This window comes from Durio zibethinus, chromosome 8 (assembly GCF_047325235.1).
Source record: "Durio zibethinus cultivar Kanyao isolate XHJ-2024 chromosome 8, ASM4732523v1, whole genome shotgun sequence".
NCBI lineage: Eukaryota > Viridiplantae > Streptophyta > Magnoliopsida > Malvales > Malvaceae > Durio > Durio zibethinus.
In genome coordinates this window covers 1,352,933-1,373,464 of record NC_143169.1, presented here as the reverse complement: position 1 = coordinate 1,373,464, position 20,532 = coordinate 1,352,933, and the positions used below count along the sequence as shown (strand labels likewise).

Sequence of the window (20,532 nt, the reverse complement as noted above, 5' to 3'; positions counted from 1 at the left end):
CAATTTCATTTGGACTGTTTGTGCCCCTGTAGTTAAAGCCTAAGCTCTTCCAAGTTTTCTTAGCTTTCAGACAGTCTCTCAAAATATGTATCTCTGTTTCGTCTCCCGCTTCACACCTTGGGCATCCCCTCAGTGATTATTGCTGTAGAAATCCGCAACCAACCTATGAGATATTATCCGTTTTGATTCGAAGGTCTCACGATTTTATCTCACAAAAGACGTTTCACAAGTTTAAAATTAAATCTCTACATATATATCATTTTTTATCCACACATCCTCTTGATATCATTTTTTATCCACACATCCTTCTGATGTGAGATTGGATTACAATCTCTTCATCTTTAATGCTTGACGTCTCTATCAAGTCGAGTTCATCTACAGAACTAAAATCACACCAGACCATCGTGTAACACTTAGTGATGACTCTTACGGCTCTACCGTATAGTATTTAGTGACTTTCACGACTGCGGATTGATGACCGCTCTGATACTATTTGTATCCTCCTGATGTGAGATTGAGTTACAATCTCTTCATCTTTAATGCTTGACGTCTCTATCAAATCAAGTCCATTTACATAACTAAAATCACACCAGACCATCGTGTAACATTTAGTGATGACTCTTACGGTTTTACCGTATAACACTTAATGACTTTCACAACTGCGGATTGGTGACCGCTCTGATATCATTTGTAGAGAGCCGCATTCAACCTATGAGGTGTTATCCATTTTGATTCGAAAATCTTACAATTTTATCCTACAAAAACGTTTTATAAGTTTGAAATTAAATCTCTATATATATATCATTCTTTATCCACATATCCTTCTGATGTGAGATTGAGGGCGTTACAATTGGCCTCTTTATTAAGTTCCCTCTCACCGGCAGAATATTCTGTTTCAACCTCCAAGCAAACACTTTAAACTTGTTTGGTACTTGTGCGTTCCATACTCCCTTTCAATGCTTTGGCTTACAGCTATCTTCTCTTTGAACTGTTTCTTCTGCTATGTTGCGTAAGAACTCAAGCCTCTTTAAGTCTACAACCACTCTTTACCGAGTACACTCCATTCCTATTTAGGTGCCATATAAGGATGCCTTCTTGATTTAGGAATCCAAGTAAGATTCCACAAATGGCTTTCGCTTTCTCGGTCAAAAAACTGTTAAGGATTAAATCCTTTTGCCCATCATTAGTGTTCGCTTCAATTAGGTTGCTCACTTTCTTACCATTATCCATGCTATTTCGTGATTGTAGGGGTTCATGTTTGCTGTTAATTAGCCATTTATCATGACAAACCTTTATTCTGTCTCCATTTCCCACCCTCCATATTGTGCCTTTCCTAAGTAGGTCCAAGGCACTCCATATGCTTCTCCACGTGAGGGAGGGTTTATTACCCAATTCTGCCTTCATCAAATTCCCTGAAGTAAAATATCCCCCCATGAGAACCCTATAGCATAAAGATGAGCTCCCATGCAGTAACCCCCAAGCTTGTTTACACAGCAAAGCTTTATTGAAGTCCTCCATGTCCCCGAAGCCCATACCCCCTTCTATTTTTACCATGCACTGTTTCCCTTAATTCAACTAGTGAACTCCTCCCGCATGTTGTTCGTTAGCCCACCAGTATGAGCTTAGAATACCATTTATCTCTATACACAAAGCTTTTGGTAGTGCGAAACAGTTCATGGCGTACGAAGGAATTGCCTGTAACATTGCTTTTATGAATATTTCCTTACCTCCCTTAGACAGAACTCTATGATCCCATCCTTGTAACCTCTTATACAGTCTTTTAGTTCCCTAAATGCTTTGTTTCATCATTTTCCTACCATGGTTGGGAGGCCCAAGTACTTTTCTCGGTTAGAGAGCACTTGAATCCCTAATATGTTTTTCACCTTATCCTTTTATTCTGTTTCGTGTTTCTGCTGAAAAACAACATTGACTTGTCAAAGTTTATCATCTGCCCTGAGCCGTCTTGGTATCTTTGTAGCATGCTCCTCACCATTTCATTTTCCTCCTTGCTGGCTTTTGCAAATAGTAGATTATCGTCTGCGAAAAAAAGATGAGTAACTCGCGGGCCTTGTCGGCTCACCCTAGTACCTGCAACTTTCCATTCCTTTGACATTTTGTAAGTAACGTAGATAAACTTTGAGAACAAAAAAGGAAAAGGTATGGTGACAGAAGATCCCCCCATCGTAATCCTCCTTCCGGTAGAAAAGTATTAGTAACCAGTCCATTAATAACCAGAGAATAAGAGATAAGAGTTTACACAAATCATAATTAAAGACACCCAATTTTCATGAAAATCCATTCTCAAAATTATTGCTTCTAAAAAACTCCAACTCCACCCTATCATACGATTTTGGACCTGTCTAATTTTAAAGCAAAAAAACCTCTTTTGCCCTGTCTTTTGTTTTTCGTAGTATGCAGCAATTCATAGGCCACAAAGACATTATCAGTGATTAAACCTGGTACAGAAATACTCTGTTCTTCACTAATACACCTAGGTAAAACGACTTTAAATCTGTTGACAATGACTTTGGATATCATTTTATACAAGACATTGCACAAATTTATTGGCCTAAATTGAGACATAAGCTCAGGGCTTTTAATCTTAGAAATTAGAACAATGTTCGTATGGCTGACACTACCTAGAGGTTTCCTACCATTAAGGACAGATAAACAATAGCTTGTAATATCAGAACCAATTATATGCCAATATTTTTGGAAGAATAATGCGGGCATGCCATTTGGTCTGAGCGATTTGGTAGGATGCATTTGCTTTATGGCTGAAAAAAATCTCCTCTTCTTTAAATTCTACCAACAGGTTATTATTCATTTCATTATTCACTTGGGGTTCAACAGCCTTAATTATGTCATCAAAGTTCTGAAGGCTTTGATTTCTGAACAACTCTTGGAAATACTTAATAGCAATATTTTGTATATCTTCCTCCCGTTCCCGCCAGACTCCATCTTTATCTTCCACTCCTTTGATGGCATTTTGTTTTCTCCTGGCCTTGGATTGAGAGTGAAAGAAAACAGTGTTCTTGTATCCTTCCTTCATCCAATTGGTCCTTACTCTCTGTGCCCAGATCATTTCTTCTTTTTTCAATAAAAAATTCACTTCTTTCTTGCCAGTTTTTTATTTACGAGGACTTCATTTGTTGGATTTTCATGCTGCCACCTTTGGATTTCTTTATGCCAAGCTACCATTTCTTTTTTAGCTCCCATGTACTTCTTCTTGTGCCAACCATGTAGTGCCAACCCCACATTTTTTAACTTTGTCCTTGTTTTTGCATGGTCATCCTTGGTCCACGTTCCATGTACAATACTCTATTCACCCATTACCCACATGGCTTCAAAAAATATTCTTTTCCTTGATCTCCTCTCGTCATTCGGTTTTTCCTTTGTAAACCATCACTCTCATCTAACAAAGGCTATGTTAAGATACTGTTGATGCTACGTGTTTGACAACCCCAATAGGAAAACATGTTGACCATTTGTCATTCGACATAGCTCCGTCTAGTCTCTCCCGAACAAGTCTGGTGGTTGTTCTTCCTCTTTCCCACGTGTACCATTTACCCACTTATCCCATGTCAACAAGCCCACTTTCTTCTATCGCTTCTCTAAAAGCTCTCATCTAGTGTTCTGGTCTGAGCCTCTCACCACTCTTCTCGTTACTTCACATTAGTTCATTGAAGTCTCCAAAGCACAACCAAGCTCTGTCAGATTGGAGTGAAAGCGTCCTGAGTAAATCCCAAGATTCTTGCTTGTTACTGGTTTATGGGTCACCGTAAAAACCTGTAATTCTGACGGTCTCCCACTCTATACTTCCATCTAGCTCCATGTGAATATGATGTTTCGAGAAACTCTTCAAGTTCATCTCTTCTCTCCTCTTCATCATCAGACCACCATTTCTCCTTTCAACATTTACACCGAAACAAGCTTTTATGCTGCACTTCCTCCTGATGCTATATAGTTTATTTACATGCAATTTTGTTTCACTTAAAAAAATTGCATTGGGATTTTCTCTCCTTATAATATCATAGAGAGCTCGAACTGCCGGTCAACCGCAGTTCCAAGCCATGAGCCTCATTTTGTTCAGCGGGTCTGGGATCCAGTGCTGTTCCGTTGATGTTGTTTTTGCCTTTCTCCTTATCTTCTCGTTATCTCTAATCTTTTCTATCGAGGTCCACGTAAGGAAAATCCACCGGCTCCCATATCCTTCCTTTTTGTTTCCTTCCGTCTTGCTATCTACTTGGGTGGTCCCACGTTCATGGCCTTCCTTTTCCATGGAGACCTTGGTTTGTTTAATTGTCTTTCCACGTCAGAGGTGGGTTCTTCATCCCAATTCTCAGCTGTTTCTTTTTCTCCTCCCACGTTAAAACCATTTTGGACTTGATCGTCTTTATTCTGTTGACAATTTGTCTCCTGAATATCCGAAACCAAATCCTATGATTTTGAAATTTCCATAACTGTCTCCTTTGATTTCGCAAATGTTCTTCCGTTTCCATCCTGACTTCCTGGAAGTTCAGCACCATCAATGTACAGCTGCCTCCTTTTATATTCTACATTTTTCATTTCTTTTCTTAGCATATAGAATTAAACAAGATTTAGACATTGCAACCATTCTATTAAACCGAATTTTTTTTTTGTTATTTAATATTGAGATTAGATTAAAAAAAAACCAACTTTCGAACTCAAAAAAGCGATGTAAACATCTATAAGGGAAATTAATTTGGTCTCACAATTCTTGTAGTGGCAGACAACCGTGTTTTTGGAATTTGTCTGATTTTCTTCCACTCAAAGACCACACAAGTCTAAACATTTGAATTTTGTGATGGAAAAAGGAAGCAAACTAGTCAGCTAAGGAGAAGAAAATGAAAATGCTTATAGTCAATTATATTCTCTACAAATTATTGCTCTTAAAAGAACAGTTAAAGCACTAGCTAAAAGCATTAACAAGACTCCAATGGCCAAAAATTTCTTCTTCCTCTTGTTCATCATATTTCTATTGTCCATAGCAAAAGCTCAATCTCCGGGGTACAATATAACCAAAGGCTCAATTATTTTCGCAAACTCCACCCAGAAACACTGGCCTTCGCCTTCTGGTCATTTCGCATTCGGGTTTTACAATAGTAGTAATTGTTTCAGGGTTGGCATTTAGCTCGATGGAAGCCCGAAAAATACAACTGTATGGACTACAGGACGAACAGAACCCGAGGTCTCGGCTGGTGCAAGTGTTGTTTTTGCCGAGGACGGAAGAGTTCTAGTTCTTGACTACACTGGACAAGTCCTCCAAGTCATTGCTGGACCTACTCAGATGCCATTGGTTGCTTCAATGCTCAATTCAGGCAACTTTGTTTTATATGCTTCCAATTCAGAAATTGTTTGGTCTAGTTTTAATTTTCCAAGGAACACCCTTTTAGTGGGACAAAGACTAGAACGAATGGGCTCCTTGTATTCTAGTGTATCTGAAACTAGTGATTCCGTGGGGAACTACAAGCTCTTGATGCAAGCTGATGGCAATCTCCATGCTTTTCCAAGGATGAGCTATCAACATCCTAAATATGTTTACTGGTTATCACAGACGGCTTTAAAAGGAAATTTATCATTGATTTTAGCTTCAGATGGTCGTTTATACCTGCAAAATTCAACGGAGGCCAGCGTGAAGGAAATATTTGAAGGCGGATTTCCAGTCAATCGGAGCTTTGTATGTCTAGCTACGTTCGATGTGGATGGTATTTTGAGGCTCTATCAGCATCAAATTAGAGATACTGGAAGCTTCAATTATGTGAAATTGCGGTGGATAATAAATGATCAAGATCGATGCACTGTTAAAGGAATTTGTGGTCTTAACAGCTATTGCACCATTAATGGTTCAGGCACAACTTGGCTATGTCCTCCTGGCTTCGTTTCCATTGATTCTAAACAAGAAAATCAAGGGTGTAAGTTGAACTTCAGTATAGAAGAAGACTGCTTCAATAAAGCTGGAGAAAACCATTACCACATTTCATCTGTTGCCAACACAGTGTGGGAACGAAATGAGTATGATGTTTTACCTGGCATTCGTGATGAAGGGGCATGCTCTGATGCTTGTTTGAAGGACTGTAATTGCATAGTTGCCAAATTCAGAGACCATATGTGCTTAAAGCAGAAGCTACCATTGAGATATGGACAGAGGAACATTAATTTCTCTTCCATATCCTTCATTAAAATTCCAAACTCTACAGCTGACTTCCATTCCAACACCACCAAGGAACAACTTGGCAAGAAATTTCTTATTGTGAGTATAGCTCTGATTGCCTTTTCTCTACTAGTCTTCATGTCAGCAGGTTTTCTTGTTTATACTGATCAAATATGGAGATACAAGATTATCTCAAGGCAAGCTACTCCGGCAGATGTCATTGAAGAAATCAATTTGAGATCGTTTAGTTATAATCAACTTACAGTGGCCACAAATGATTTCACCGAAGAGATTGGTAGGGAAGCATCAGGGAGAGTGTACAAGGGCTATTTGGTGGATAATGGTGGAAAAGAAATCGCAGTGAAGAGACTAGAAAAGATGGTTGAAGAAAGCGAAAGCGTGTTTCGGAATGAAATGAAGATAATAGGAAGAACACACCACAAGAACTTAGTCCATTTGATTGGCTTTTGCAGTGAAGGATCAAACAGGCTTCTTGTATATGAGTTCATAAAAATGGTTCACTAGGGAAACTGCTCTTCACTAATGAAGTACGCCCATGCTGGATGGAAAGAATGAGGATTGCCGTGGAGATAGCCAAAGGGCTTCACTATCTACATGAAGAATGTCCAACCAGGATCATCCACTGTCATGTCAAGCCCCACAACATACGGATGGACGAGTCTTGGACAGCCAAAATCTCCGATTTCGGTCTCTCCAAGTTGTTGAAACTGATCAAACAAGAACCTATACAACACCAAGGGGAACCAGAGGCTATGGAGCCCCTGAGTGGTTCAGGAATAACACTCCCATCACAGTAAAAGCAGATGTCTATAGCTTTGGAATACCGTTACTTGAAATCATAGCTCGTCGGAAGAATATGGACATAGCAGCCAAAGAGGAAGAAATACTACTAATTGATTGGGTTTGTGATTGTTACAAGGATGGTGAGCTAGGAAAGGTGATTGGGAATGAAGAGGTGAGTCTGGAAGAATTGGAGAAAATGTTAAAGATCGGACTCTGGTGTGTCCAAACTGAACAAGCTTTGCGCCTTCAATGAAGTCTGTTGTTTTGACGATGGAAGGGAATGTTGCCACATCACTGGATTTTATTTTTTGGCCTCAATGGAGGCTTAAGCCGACACTTAATCTCAAATAGCTCTATTTTTATATTTGATACATTATGATCTATAAATATTATATATTATCAGTAAATAATATAATAATATCTCATAAAAATAATTTTAAAATTTAAATCTTAAAAATCAAATATATTTAAAATTATTTATTTTAATAAAAAATCGTTATATAGTTTATACACCAATAATATATCATATATAAATCCAACAAACAAATATGCAATGATATTCTAATACACCTGAGATGACATTATCACGTTGAAAACCTACATATCATAAAAGTTGATCAATGCTTGTAACGTTTGCCAATCACGATTGAAACTATCGTTCAATCAATTACCTTTAAGATACTCCTTTTAATTATCTCATTTTATTTTATTATTTTTAATGTTTTAATTCTTATAAAAGTAGATTTAATAATTTTAAACAAGATATAATGACATAATATAAAAATTATATTTAAAAAAATGAGTAACATGATTTAAAATTTTGATAAAAATCATATATGAATTTAACAAAAATAAAAAATATATTTCATATTTAATTTGTCAAATTATGGCATGACAATTTTTTTATTTTATACGTATTTGACAAGAAATAGATACGACACAAATAAATGAATTATTATATCTAGATAAAAAAAATTTTATTAAATTAAAAATTGTCTATGAATTTTCTTATTTTGTTTAGTTTTAAATTAATATTATTTAAAGATTTTTGAGGTAAAAAATATATATTATCATATAGAATTAATGATATCATTTATTCTAAACTTGACAATTCATGTCACTATGTCATGTAAAATATTGTATTTGAATTGTATTTTACAAAAAAAATTTGTGACACAATTCTTCCCAATACGAAAATATAAAATATAATTTTTTGATTTTATTAAACATATATAAGATTTTTGTAAATTTTTAAATCGTATTATTTTCGTATTATTCATTCGTATCGTGTCACTATGTTGTATTTTAAATTATCACGTCCAATTTTTTTTTATTTTTATCAATTTATTATTAAATTTATATAATTTTTTAAAAAAATTAAAATGCTTATGAAACTCTCTCACTTGGATCTAGTACCATATATATGCAAAACAGTGCTCCCCAGTCCTCTGGTCATTAACACATTTATTCAAATCTCTGATGTATATTTTATTTCTTTGAGTTATTATTATGAAAACGCAAGTCTTGCAATCAACATTTCAATGATCCAAAAAGCGGTGAGTAATCCATTGGTTGGTTTTTAAAAATAAAAAATAAAGTTATCCGATTTTTATTTTAAAAAAATAATCAAATTGATCGATTTTTTTTTAATACTCGAAAATAATTGAATCGACATAAATTCAATTGATTCGGTTGAAAAATAATATTTTTTTCATTATTTTTTCCACCAATTTTGTATAATAATTTCATAACAATTTTCATCCAATAAAATTCACATTATAATTTTGTTACTATTGTCATATTTATCATTCTTAAAATACAAATAAAATATTTTTATATGTATAATACATTTAAAATTTTATTAAAAAAGTTAATTAATTCAATCAAGTCAAATATTAATTTTAAAAATTAAAAATTAACTAAATTAACCAATTAAATAGATTTTTTTAATCAATAATTATCGAAAATAAATTAATCGAACCGATTTGATAAATTAAAATTGATCTAACCAGGTTTGATAATTAAACAACTAGAATTATTATAATATGTAATTCAAACAACTCATGATTCGGTCTCATTTAAATTTTGACTCGAAATACTTTACGCGTCCACCGGATGGGCACTGGGAAAAAGAGAACACGCACCATTGACTAGTGTGAGTTTGTTTTCCTTTCATGTGAGCTGTCGACCAATATTCTTATCGTAAAGCTTTGGGTTCATAACATAGTTGCTAATGATCAGAAAAGCAAAAGGGAACTATTTTGGGAGGTTGGAAATGAGTATGATATTTTATCTTAGAATTAATTTAATTAATATATTGACACTTTCTGTTAGAGATATTTTTAAGTTCAAAAGATATTTTGATATTTTTATTTATTAAAAATTATCAATAAATAATTAATTTTTTTTTAATTTTTAGATCGATTTGATATATCAAATCAATCTGACATATTTAATATTATATCATTATTATATCTCATAAATTTATCACTTCTATCTATAAATAAAAATATTTGTGTACTATTATTTTATTTTTATACTATTAATACTTTCTTTCCTTTTTCTCGTTCCGACTTCTTTTATATTGGACTTAAATAATAAAATGTCATCACAAAGAACACCCTATGCTTTTATTTTTAAACACTCTTTTTTATCTAGTGATTTCAAAATTTTACTTTTAACTCAAAATTCGACACCAATATTTTTTATTGTATCATTGTAAATTATCAAATTAATTACATAACTCAAAGAAATTTGTCTATATATTTAATCCTTATAATATGCTACTTTTTTCTCATTTTTTATCTTTTTAGATTTTATTTTTCTATCAAACAAACCATTAATGCCAATCATATAGCAAACATTTTCATTGGTAGATGAAGGGCAAATTGATTTCATACTTATAGTTGTAAGGGGCAACAGCCCTTTTGTTGGAATTTATGTGCCATGATGTTCTACCAATCAATGATATCACTTTATTTTAAACATTTGAATTTTGTGATAGAAATTATAATGAAACTGTTCATTTTCCTTTTTCATCTCATATCAGACTTTTCCTTTTTCTAAATTTATTAATTCACCTAATAATTCTGTAAAGCTAAATAAAAAATTAAAAAAAAAATCTGTGGACAATGCCATAGTCATTCAGATAAAAACTGGCAGCTCATTCTCATAAATACAGGAACCATATCATTTACAATTATTGTAGTACAATTAAATAATTATAATTTAATATTTTGTAAGATTTACAAAAAATCAAGTAGAACTCACTTTTAAGTAGTGAATTCTTGCATAATTCTTTATTATAATTGACTAATTCTAGATTTGTAATAAAAAAAATTGTAGGTGAAATGGTTCCATAAATACCATCAGCCCTCGGATTCAGTTCCCGAGCTTCCATAAACTACCATGCTAGCAGCAACCTCTTGCACTTTAAAAAGAGGAGCCCAACATCAGTCTCAACTAGTTAGCTATGTGAAGTTTTTTCTGGAGCCATCATAATATGCGCTTCTCAACATGTAATATGTCTTTCCAAGCTTCATAGAACATCCAGGTGATACCGGAGGAGGGCATCACTTTTAAACAGCTAGCACCCCACCCTCTGTAAAGACCTGTCAAGCCCTCGTCCCGAATCACTTCAGCAAGTGCTGCTGCCATGTTTGGTGGACATTTACCCTGCAAAGCTCCTACCATCAGCCGTTTTCTAGCAACTTCCAAGGGAAAGCTGATGGTGCTCGCGGTAAAGCCTGGCCATATCAATTGAATCCCATTTAGCTGTTATACAATAGACCCCATAATTTGATTCTCTTGCAATGTGAATTGAACACAGAGGGACAACATAAATCATTTTTCTATGTTCACCATGACAGACATTGTACTTTTTCAAATTTCGGGCAGTACTCCAAATGTCAGGATTCATAGCCTTCTAGAAACAACTCAAGATAACAAAAATGATCGGAAAAGTTGTCTTTCATTATTTTTGAAGAAACAAAAGCTAGCAAGCTTGAGTAATGATATACAGATAACCCTAGAAAAATTTTCTAAAACCAACAAAGGCCAAGTTTCTTACCTGCAAGAGCTCCAAGTAGAAGCATCTCTGGACGATTTAGAGATTTTTTCTTCTTTGATTGGCAGTAGGATCTCTTTAATTTTTCATACATGAAATAGTAACATGTACTATAAGGAAGCATGCCCATTAGTGTAGCAGAGATACCAGCGTAAAAGGCATCAACACCACCATCCTTGTAAATCTTGCTAATTGCAATGCTTAAGCTAGGGTATATGTCGGGACTGACAGTCAGCCTATCCTGCAAGAATTACAAGGAGAACAGTAAGCTCCATAGGAAGAAGCATAAAATAAGAAAAGGCTATGACATCTTCAATATGATCACATTTGGATATAATCATTTTCCAAGTGTCAAGACAACATAAAGATAGGCTATTCAACTATCCCAGTGCTCAGATAAGTGAGATACTAAGAGGAGACTAAGCAGTAACAAGCATGATGAGCTGGTAACCTCATTATGCAGTCTATACTACTAGATGCACTTGATGTGCAGCTACTATTGAAAGGCAAAAAACTCAGAGAAATAATTCAGCTTGATGTAGAATGTTTTACTTTTTTTTTTCTTTTTTTTTTTTCCAAAAATTGGGAAAAAAAAAAAAGATAATGGGCCCATTGTATACTAGATACCTTAAGAACTTCAAGAGGATGGCATGCAAGTGTGCTAACAATTCCAGCAGCTGCACCAGCCACAGCAACTGGAGAAATCCAGGAAAGAGAAAAGTTGATATTAACATGACCAATTTGCAACTTTGGGCGCTCAATCTGATTCCATTTCTCTTGTTCTGAAGTCATTGCTCGCTTGACATACTCAAATGTTCCAAGCTCAATTGCCTGGGTGGGAATTATTCTAAGCATATTAATTCCATTTCCAGCCCACAGTCCTTGCCAACCTTGCTGCTCAATGATCTCAATAAAACTACCAGAAATGTTTTTGGATCCAACACCAACCACCATTCTGGTCCTGCATATGTCAGAAATTATGAGTCGAACAAAAATGTTACAAGAAGTATGTTAAAAGAAGTTTAAGGTACAAAATATGTTGCTGATAAAAGCATGTCAAAGCTTTTCAGCCCAAAAGAATCATGAATGAGGTAATAATGACAACACAACACAATGTTCCAAGATTTCAAAGTGACTTGATATCCAAAACTTTGCAAGTCAATAATATATTATGCCATATAATCAAGACAAATCGCATATACATCCAATCCTATGATACCAATTAACTTAAACTCACAGAAGCAAAAAGAATTGGACCTCAGTGCAATACAATGAAAGAATATTAGACATCAAAGTATTAGTACACTAACACTCTGTCCATTCTTTTTCTTTTATTTTTCATTTTTTGGGAAAAAGTATTAACATTGATGGAAATAATAAGTGGATAATACCAAATTGGTTTATTATCAATTAACTTGTTCTGTTTCTTTCGAAATCTGAAGGATCTATATAACTGCAACATCAAATAGAAATGTAAAAAATGGAACATTCAAGTTCTCAAAATTATACCAAAATGTTTAAAGAGTTAACAAAAGCTTGTTAGACAATTTATGCACCAAAAATGTTTAGTGCTTGATGGCATTATGAAAAATTGTGGAAAATAAAAGAAATGAGATTGAGAACCATGTTTAAATTTTTATGATCAAAATAGAAATAAATTCAATGTTCTGATATATAAAATCTTGAACCATATGGTATGCCTCCCCTGTTGAAGCTTCTAGGTAAGTTTCCATATAGATACCTGAAACATGAAACACAACCATTAGATATAATGGCAAAGGCAATAACTTTGCAAAATAATAAATGAAACCATATATCAAAATGAATTCTGCCAACCTGATAGTCTCTAGAGGAGCAAGTACAGCTTTGGTCATAGCCCCTGCTAAAGCTCCGCTAAGAAACTCACCAACTTCCCTAATCCTCAAGAAATCCTGAATCACAATAAAAGCATGCTTTTGTGATATGGCAACAATCTTTTGGCCTCTAAAGCAATTCGTAAAATTCACTAAAGCATTTGGTGTTTCCCTTTTTGGCTTCAGGAAAACAAAACATAAAATTTATTTAAAAAGGTAACCATCTGAAAATAAGGATAGATGTCCTTGATTCCCATAAAATCTATTTTGCCGCCAACATCAAACGAAAGTTTAGAAAAACATTCAATGAACTACATCAAAACAAAGATTTCTCATAATTCAAACCAACAATCATAGAGTATTGGATCATAAAGAATCATAAAGATTCATAAAATTCACAAAATTCAGAAAAAAATTTACAATAATGATTTTTTTTTTGTTTTAACACAAACAAATAAAAAAAAAAAAAAACACAACCATCTCAAATTGAGATATCTTTCATGATTGCAGCCACCAACAGCAAATAAAAAAAAATTAGAAAAATATGCAATGAAGTACAATCAAAATAAACATTTTTCCTAAGAAGGGTTTTTTTTATATCATTTTTTATCCAGTATGATTTTTTTTCTCTCCTATTTTCCCTATAAGTATCAGCAGCAAAACATTTAAACAAAACAAATTGAAAATTATATGAAGACAGAATAATGGCTTTATCAAAACTCAAATGCCTCCTGAATAACGCACTTTTTGGCTTGAACAAGTGGGATTCCAAAGAAAATTTCTTGTTTCTTTTATATTTTATATTTTCATCCATTTTCTCAGCACCCAAACAGCACCTTAGAACAATAATTGTAAAAATAAAATAAAACTCACTCTAAGGAGAACACTAAAATCGGGGACTTGAAATCGGATCTCAAATGGCTTTGGAGAAGACAAAGAAGAAGGCTTTTCGAGTTCTTCAAGCTCCTTTGGAACAACCAACGCCATGTTTCCAAACACCCTGAAATTATTCTTCTGCAATTCAAAGTCCATTTTCAACATTGTTACTACTAATATTTTTACTATAATTTATAACTCACTTTCCAGTTTTCTCAAATTCAAAAGAAAGAAAATAAGCTGAATGGTTAGTATAATATTAATATAACATAAACAAAAAGCAACTCTTTTGATCGAATATGCAAATATCTCCTTCTTTATTATTTTTCTCTTCTTTTCTATAATAATAATTGGAGCAAACAAAGACAGAAAAAGGGGGAAAATTGACGTGCCTGAGGCTGAGAAAGCGACTTTCGGGGCATTAGATTTTTCTTTTCTGTATTTGCTGTGGGTTTGGAAAGAACAAGGGAGGGGACCTGTTTTTTCTTTCACTTTCTTGGACCCTTTTCCTTATTTTTGTTCTTGGGATTTCTTTTTCCTTTTCTTTTTCTTTTTCTTATTGGTTGCTAAACTATGGGAGCGCTTTTTTCGGGAGCGGCTCACTCTCTGAACTAGACAGCTTAATTTAAAATATAATATGATTATGTAACATTAAAATATATAAGAAAAAAATATAAAAGTAATGTAATTTAAAATTTTAATAAAAATTATATTTAAATTTAATAAAATTAAAAAATATATTTTATATTAATATAAATTATAATATATACATGTAAAATATGATATAAATAATCAAATTATTAATAATTTATATGATATAAATATATAAATTATCAAATCTAATATTAACCAATTCAATTCATGTGATAAATATGTGCACTGCAATTAAGGCAACATAATTTTAGATTTTAAATTCAAAATGATGAATTTTTAGTAAATTTAGTAAAAAGATCTTGCCAACGACTTTCCTATTAACTCTGATAACTTTTTGGTAAGAATATTTTCATTCAATACATTATAAAATCTTGAATTTTTCAGTAAATTGGTGCATTGAATTTAAAAATTACTTTTCAAATAAAAATTTCATGGATGTAAATTGAAAAAAAATCATAAATTTTCTTGATAAAAAAGAAATCAACCAACTCCAAAAGAAAAAAAAAATGAAAGGAAAGAGCACATCTATACTCGTAAAAAAATAAAAATAAAAATAAAAAATAAAACTTAGGAATCCCAGACTTTTCCAAGTTGAATAGATGGAGAAATTTGATATCTAAAAATGATATTTTAAAAGTTTGGAATGAAAATGAAAGAACAACTAAAGCATGAAAAGAAAAAGTCTCTTCTGTGCATGTGCAGAAGAACTCTAGTCTTGCTTTTTTACCAGACTATATTCCCTTAGGGTTACGTGCCTCTCTGCATTACGACTCGCGAGTTTTTTAATTTTGAAAAAAAAGTGTGATTTAAAAAAAAATGTGATACTCAAAGTATTTTTTTATTTTCAAGTTATCTCATATTTAAATTTATTCATTTGGTCGAAAGTTATATTAATTTTTAAATAATTATTATAATTTTTTTAACATATATAATAATAAATTTTTATTAACTTTTATTAATAATAAATATCAAAATAACAAATGATATCTTTAACAAAAAAAGATTGTTATTTTTATTTACAAAATATCATCAATAAAGTAATATTAACGATTATTTAAAGTATTTTTTATTAAAAAACATCTTAAATAATTTATTTTATTTTTTTAAAAGAGATTATTTAAGACGTTTTTGGTCTAAAAGCACCTTAAATAAATGGTATTTAAAAAATATAAAGGGATTAGTTAAGGCATTTTTGTCGAAAAATACCTTAAATAATCACTTTAATTATTTATAAAATTTAAGAGATAAAATACAAAAAATTTAAAATAGCTCAGTTGGTTAGAGCATACGACTATTAACTATAAGGTTGTAGATTTGACATTTTTGGCTAACACTTTAATGTTTTTAAATGGTATTATTTAAGGTATTTTTTTATCAAAAATACCTTAAATAACCCATTTCATTACTTATAAAATTTAATAAATAAAATATAAAAAAATTAAAGTAGTTAAGTTGATTAGAGCATATGATTATTAATCATACGGTCATAAGTTTGATCATTTCCTCTAACGTTTACTTTTTAAGATTACTTATAAAATTTAATAAATAAAATATAAAAAAAATTAGAATAGCTCAGTAGGTTAGGACATATTAATCATAAAATCGTAGGTTAGACATTTCCTTCTAGCGCTTATTTTTTGAGATTACTTATAAGAATTTTTTTGGGGATTATTTAAAACGTTTCTAGTTTAAAAAACGCCTTAAATAATACTGATCAATTTTTTTAGAAGATTATTTAAGACTTTTTTGTCAAAAAATGTATTAAATAATTTCATTCAATTTTTTGTAAAAGATTATTTAAAGCATTTTCTGGTAAAAACACCTTAAATAATCCAAAAAAAATGAATAATATTATTTAAGATGTTTTTAGGCAAAAAACACCTTAAATAATACCCAAAAATTGAACAAGATTATATAAAGCATTTTTCATATCAAACATCATTAATTACAATATAAAAAAAAAATTTAGCAGTAGAAATCTATAACCGACTCGCAGTTGTTTTTATACATGCTTTTTAAAATAGTAAAAACTATTTCATAATTTTTTAATTCAGATCAAATTTATAAATAACAACTTTCTCTTCCGAAATCTTAGAATATCATAAAAAGATGTGAGTTTTTTATTTTGAGACTTTTAAGTGCTGTTAAAAATCTATCACTTTCCTCCAAAATCGAATTACCTTAAACTAAACATTGAAATCAAATATCCACCAGTAAAATTCTGGAGGAAAATGCATGGATTTCCCTTAACCAAACACCTTCTTAGGGTTTTTAGTTTTAGTAGTCAGTTTGTTGTCTTAAAAATGTGTCATAATGATTTCTCTATTTAGTGAGGTTTCGGAGTATTTACTTGGAAACAAATGCTAAAAACCAGATGGTTGATGATCTTGAAGGACTGTGGAAGCCCCTAACTTACACCAAAGAAAAATTGGATAATATTCCACCATGTGAATCAAAGCTGGAGACTATGAATATGGATGAGAAGAAGTGGACAGGGGAGAGATTATTTACTACTCATCCTTTCAACAAGGATACAATGATGAGTACACTGAAAGTGGTATAGAGGATTGCCAAAGAGGTAGAAATCATAGATGTAGACACCCAATTGGGTCCGGGCCCAAATCAATTGGGCCTGGCCCAAAGGGGTAAGGCCCATTTCAATCCTGTATTTTTTTTTTCTTTTCTTTTTCTTCTTTTGTATTTTATGTATTTCATTATTATTATTATTATGTATATCTTTGTGTATTTATTTTTATTTAGATTAGATTTATATGTATTGTATGTATATAGTTATATATTTATTATTATTATTATCTTTTTTTTTTGTAATATATTTTTGGGTTTATCTTATGTTATTTTATTTTATTATCTGTTAATTTTATCTGATTTTTTTTCTGAATTATCTGATATTATTTTTTTTATTTTTATACTATCATATCTTTTGATTATCTAGTATTTTTTTTTATTTATTTTGATTTTAATTCTGGATGGCTAAGATTCAAAGTTGAAGAATCCCACTCTGGAGGGGAATTCAATCAGAAGAGTCCAGTTGGATTCAAAGACTGAATTCCCGTCCAAGGAGGAATTGGGATTGATCAGGAACTCCTGATCAACCCCTATAAAAGGGATCCTCCTGGAACAGAGAAAAAAAGACGGAAAACAGTAAGCAAAGCTACTGATTTGAGAGAAAAGGAGGCGTATAGGAAGCTAGGAAAAGTTTAGGAGTGTTCTGGGAGTGAGAAAAAATTTTTAGAGATTTTTTGGCGAAAATTTTTTCTGGAAATTTCTGGGAAATTTCCAGAATCCGGCGAAAATTCCGGCGAAATTTGAATTTTTCGGTAACAATTCCGACGAACATTGAAGTTTTCGGCGACCAGTCCAGTTTCCGGCTAAGAATCCCAGAAATCGGCGATATTCCGACCAACTTCCGGCGAAATTTCCAGATTTCGGTAAAAATTTCCAGAATCCGGCACCGGTGTTCTTCAGTTTCTAGAGAGAAGGGAGAGAAAAAGGAAGAAGAGAGAGAGAGGGGAGGAGCGTTCTGCCGAAAAACGGAGAAAGGTGCCTTTTATACCCTCCCAAAACGACGTCGTTTTGGCCTTAAGTAACTCAGAGGATCCGCGCGTTTTGCCGAACCCGATCCGACCCGGGCGTCGACCCGCTTTCTGACCCGCGCGTGCCAGCCCCCCTCCGAGCCGAGCCGAGCCGATCCAAGCCGCCAAGCGGCTCCCCCGAGCCGTTTTCTCTTCCTTGAGCCGAGCCGAGCCGCAATCCGAGCCGCTCCAGGTTTTTTTTTTTTTTGTTTGAATTTTTTTTTCTTTGTTTATTTGTTTATTTTATTTTTTATTTATTAGATTAGGTTTATGTAATATTTTTTTTTATTTTTTATTATTTTATTTTCTTTAAATAAAAATAAAAAAATTTCAAAAAAAATATTTTTTAGGGAAAAGTTGAAAGTATCAATTTTCCTTAAGAATAAATTTCCAAAAAATGTTTTTAGGGAAAAGTTGAAAGTATCAATTTTCCTTAAAAGAAAAATAAATTTTCAAAAAATATTTTTAGGGAAAAGTTGAAAGTATCAATTTTCCTTAGAAAGAAATTTTCAAAAAAAGAGTTTTTGAGGAAAAGTTGAAAGTATCAATTTTCCCTACAAAAAAAAAATCATTCTTTCCTTCCTTTCTATCTTAATTTTGATTTTGTTTTTTTAAATAATCCGACGACGGAGCCTCTGTAAGTGAAACAGTAGTTTTTCTTGCATACTCCTGAGGTGAGGGAATTTTCTCAATTTTCTGCTAAAAGTATTAGAGTCAATTGAGAATAATTTCCAATAATTAATTACTTGATAAAATTTTAAGGCTTTTGGATAACACAAATTTAAGCTGGTACCATCTTTTGATGGGCGTTGTGAGGGTGCTATAACCTTCCTCACACGTAACCGAACTCCCGAACTCTGTTCTGGTTAGCAGACCTGAACCTATTCTTTTAGGGACCCTTAAACTTAGGTGTTCCTTAAAAGGACAGATTCCATAGGTGGCCAATCGCACTTCGATAAAAAAGATTGGTGGCGACTCCCTAAAAGTCAATGTCTAGCGATAGATCCCCGGATCTAGACGTTACGACAATAGAGTTAGAGGATAATCACTTTTTGTTCAAATTTGATTCTAAGGCAGATAAAAAAAGGGTCACAAAAAGAGCTTCATGGCCTTTAGATAAAAATATGCTTATTATGGAGGATTATAAGGCGTGCTTTAGGCCTAGGGATTATAGTCTTAATCGTTTGGAGTTTTGGATCAAAGTTTATGGGTTGTCATTAGGGATGAGATCTCATGACACTGGAATAAAGGTAGGGCATAAAATAGGAGACCTTATAAAAGTAGACGCAGGGCTTGATGAAGGATCGGTTGGTCCAGGTTTCTAAGATTACATGTAAATGTCGATATTACAAAACCACTTAGAAGAGTTGTTCTGATTAAAGGGAATGAAGGAAAGGATTTTGTTTGTTAGAAGATTGGGCTGTGAGCGCTTGCCAAATTTCTGCTATAAATGCGGAGTCTTAAGGCATATAGAGTTAAAATGTTCAAAAACAACAGACCAATCCAATGATGGAAATCATACTCTTGAATACAATGATTGGTTACGGACATCTCCACCGAAAAGAAAAATGTGGTGGGACCAAAAATGCATCAAAAAAGGGTCAAACAAAGATGGGATGCAGAAAAGAATCGGAATAAGAAGGGTAAGACCAACAACCACACAGGAAAATCGATGTACAAAAGAGTTAATTTTTAAGATGAGGAGTTTGTGGAGAAAGAAGATAAACCAATTGATTTAGTCACCCAAATGGAAGTGAAATGCGTGAGAACCTTTTTTAATTTGGTCAGAATCCTATCCAAATAGGAACAATATCTACGAGATTTGCTCAACAGATGGAAATGAGTTATACTGAGAATGGAGTGTATAACTCAAATATGGGTAATAATCTAATAGGGACAAGTGTACCAAAAAATAATGGAATAGGACTAGGTGGGATGGGTTTTTGTACGGGAAAGAATATGGACACTAAAGTGGGCAGTAGCATTATCAATGACTACAGACAACTGATGTAACCACCAAAGACATCCATGCAAAGTTAATTGCAAAACTAGCAAGCATGATCACAAACAAAAATGCATGTTTGTGAAGATATGGCTAGTATTCACACCATTGCTATAGAATATTTTAAGAATTTGTTTAGGATAGGCCAAAGAACTTTGAAGATATAATTGAAGCTGTAGACGTGTGCATCTCAAATGAAATGAATGTGGCTTTGATTGTAGGGTTTAGGAAAGAAGAATCTATGAAGCTATAAAATAGATGTCATAATGGTTTTAGTGATCGTTAGATGAATTTTGAAAATATATAAAGTCATCATTAATTTTTTTTATTTAGATATGATTGATCACTTATTAAAACTTATTATTTTAATAAAATTTTATAATTTATTAAAAAAATAATTTTTTGATCCATAAAAATAGTTTAAACTCGTGAATCGATTACGTGTGAAGAAAGATTAGCACATGTATAGTACCTATTAAAACAATGCCAATTAATTATTTGTTATCTTT

General features: G+C 32.6%; 1 protein-coding gene and 1 pseudogene across 1 annotated transcript; one reads left to right on the top strand and one right to left on the bottom strand.

The window, feature by feature from the left end:
- Positions 1-4,764: 4,764 nt before the first annotated feature.
- LOC149516953 (G-type lectin S-receptor-like serine/threonine-protein kinase LECRK4) lies at positions 4,765-7,330 on the top strand (annotated as a pseudogene).
- Positions 7,331-10,126: 2,796 nt separating this feature from the next.
- LOC111278542 (putative mitochondrial adenine nucleotide transporter BTL1) lies at positions 10,127-14,322 on the bottom strand. The gene is made up of 6 exons (XM_022865142.2): positions 14,167-14,322; positions 13,772-13,912; positions 12,882-12,976; positions 11,673-12,006; positions 11,049-11,286; positions 10,127-10,725 (listed from the first exon to the last, which is right to left on the bottom strand). Exons 1-6 carry the CDS (start codon positions 14,194-14,196, stop codon positions 10,475-10,477), a joined length of 1,089 nt encoding a protein of 362 aa, XP_022720877.2. The 5' UTR covers positions 14,197-14,322; the 3' UTR covers positions 10,127-10,474.
- Between the last annotated feature and the right edge of the window lie 6,210 nt (positions 14,323-20,532).